We start from the raw sequence: 2,359 nt of genomic DNA, 5'->3' as shown, positions 1-2,359 counted from the left end.
TTCAAACTAAAAGGGATTGACACTACTTTAACACTTAAATATTGCTACAAGAACGACCAGGGTGTCAACGAGAGTTACATTTTAACAGCTTATTTGTTCAGGAGCATCTGGAAGTTGTGCAAATTGTTTTACAAGCACACTTCCCATACTCTTGGCCTCCTGTGTACCTGGTTACAGCGGTTCTCAAAGCCATTTCAACGTCAGGAACCTCATCTGGGGTGAGGAGCTTCTCCTTAACGGGGTCCATGTCAGCTGCCGTGTACCGGGTGGTTATGCGTCCTTCTCTGCAGCCTACCTGGTACAGGTCATCGTCTCCCTGCAGTACCACAACTAGGAGGTTCCTGCAGTCACTCGGCCCACGATCAAACTCGGGAACTTTCAGCGTCGCGTTGTCACCCACTTGTAGGGCACTTAAGAGGTGTTTCGCTCCCCTTGTCGTTCTAAGTGCGGTTTTTTCTTGGCCGGCTGCAGCCAGTTGCCGAGTTTCAGCAAATTGCGGCGCCTCTTCTCCATCTCGTTCCTCTTCTCCTTCCTGTTCCTCCTCTCCTTCTTGTTCCTCTTCATCAGCCGCCCCTTCGGCTTCATTTTGGAGGATGGTGTCTAAATATTCTTCAGTTCTTATATTGCCGAGCATATTAGGTGGAATAACAGTGGATGCTAGGCCTACCTTGGATTCGATCCCGAACATGACTTTAAACGGACTTGTTTTTATGGTTTCATGTTCCGAAATGTTTATATGCCACTGGACAAAGTGGACCCCAACGCTCCACCTGCTGGACTTGTTTTCGTGCATCCAAATTTTTAATTTGTCTTGAATGACTCCATTCAATCTTTCAACTGCACCTTGGCTTTGTGGGTGGCGTGGCCGACCAGTGACGAGCTTAAGTTCAGGCCAGAGCGTAGGCAACTCTGATATAACGGCATTCACAAACTCTCTCCCGTTATCCGAGTGCAGGATAACGGGAGCACCAAAGGTAAAACATATTGGGTGGGAGAAGCGTGTTAGCAACCGCCTCAGCTCGTTTTGATGTAAGGGGCCGCAGCACACAAAACTTGCTGAAATGGTTGATGAAGGTCAGAATATATTTCAATTCCCCATCAGGTAATGTTTGAAAACTGATCAAGTCAATTTGGCATCGAGAAAAAATAGTCTCGCTTCTAACAGGCTTCACCACCAGACCTTAATGTACTCTACGTTTTTTCTTCTCTTGACACTCAATGCAAAACGTATGAACATCTGGCAGCACTGCATAGTCAAATTAGCCCACTTCTTTTGTCCTTCTTTGAAAGTTTTCTTTTCACCGCCATGACCACTGGAACAAAAAAAATCTGTTAACATTTGGCAAAATACTGTTCAAAATCATGTTAACATTTGGCAAAATGTCCTTGCAAAAAGTAGAAAAACTGCCAAATGTGTACATTTTGCAATTAATTTTGCCTATTGTGCACAATCGGCACCAAGCGCTGCAAATTGTACACAATAGGCAAAATTAATTGCAAAATGTACACATTTGGCAATTATCCACATTTTGCGTAATATATATATATATATATATATATATATATATATATATATATATATATATAATTATTTATATGTGTATGCATATGTATATGCAAACATATGAATACAGTGTTTACAAAAACATCGTTGATAAATTTCCTGTTCCGAATTGTGTATAATATTCTTTTATTTGCCTTGTCGCCGGATGAGTGGAAAAGATAATTAAATTACCCGTTATTTTTTTTTTTATAATCCGAATACCTGGTTTCATGAAAATGCATAATAACATATAAACAGTATAGAATACAACTTATGAATAAATATTCTCTCTCTCTCTCCTCTCTCTCTCTCTCTCTCTCTCTCTCTCTCTCTCTCTGCTATATATACCCCGCTTCACCCAAAGTGATGAATCATTTCTTGCAGAGGTTCCAGATAAGTGATTCGATATTCCAAGCAACTTGTCATTGGGTTTCACAAACTTAGAGTTCTTTTGATATTAGATCTAAGGGGCAAAATTTCTTTCGCCCCATTGGCTGTCTTTGCATGCTCATGCATCTCGTTATTATCTGCAATTTATGTCATTTTTATCTCTTGTATTTTATTCTACTTATATCATCATCGAACATTTTTGTCAGTTTCAACAAGCAAAAAATGCGTCGAAGTTTCTTACACCCAATCGAGTTTTCTGTACATCGTATAATGAAGGCCACCGAAAATAGCTCTATCTTTTGATGGTTTAGGTATATACAGTATGATCCGTGGCCCATGAAACTTAAACCACGGCCTATATCGTTGCCAGAAGCACGATTATAGCTAACTTTAACCTCAAATAAAATATATACTATTGAGACTAGG

At 40.3% G+C, this 2,359-nt stretch overlaps 1 protein-coding gene across 1 annotated transcript; it reads right to left on the bottom strand.

The window, feature by feature from the left end:
* Positions 1–97: 97 nt before the first annotated feature.
* LOC135224021 (uncharacterized) lies at positions 98–688 on the bottom strand. The gene has a single exon (XM_064262942.1). The coding sequence runs from the start codon at positions 686–688 to the stop codon at positions 98–100; it is 591 nt and encodes a 196-aa protein (XP_064119012.1).
* Positions 689–2,359: the final 1,671 nt, after the last annotated feature.

This window comes from Macrobrachium nipponense, chromosome 10, assembly GCF_015104395.2.
Source record: "Macrobrachium nipponense isolate FS-2020 chromosome 10, ASM1510439v2, whole genome shotgun sequence".
In the NCBI taxonomy this organism is placed as follows: domain Eukaryota; kingdom Metazoa; phylum Arthropoda; class Malacostraca; order Decapoda; family Palaemonidae; genus Macrobrachium; species Macrobrachium nipponense.
Note: the sequence above shows the minus strand (reverse complement) of the source record. Positions and strands in the feature narration are given on the sequence as shown.

Excerpts from the sequence above, each read along its gene's own strand:
- LOC135224021 (XM_064262942.1), bottom strand. The coding sequence starts at position 688 with ATGTTCGGGATCGAATCCAAGGTAGGCCTAGCATCCACTGTTATTCCA.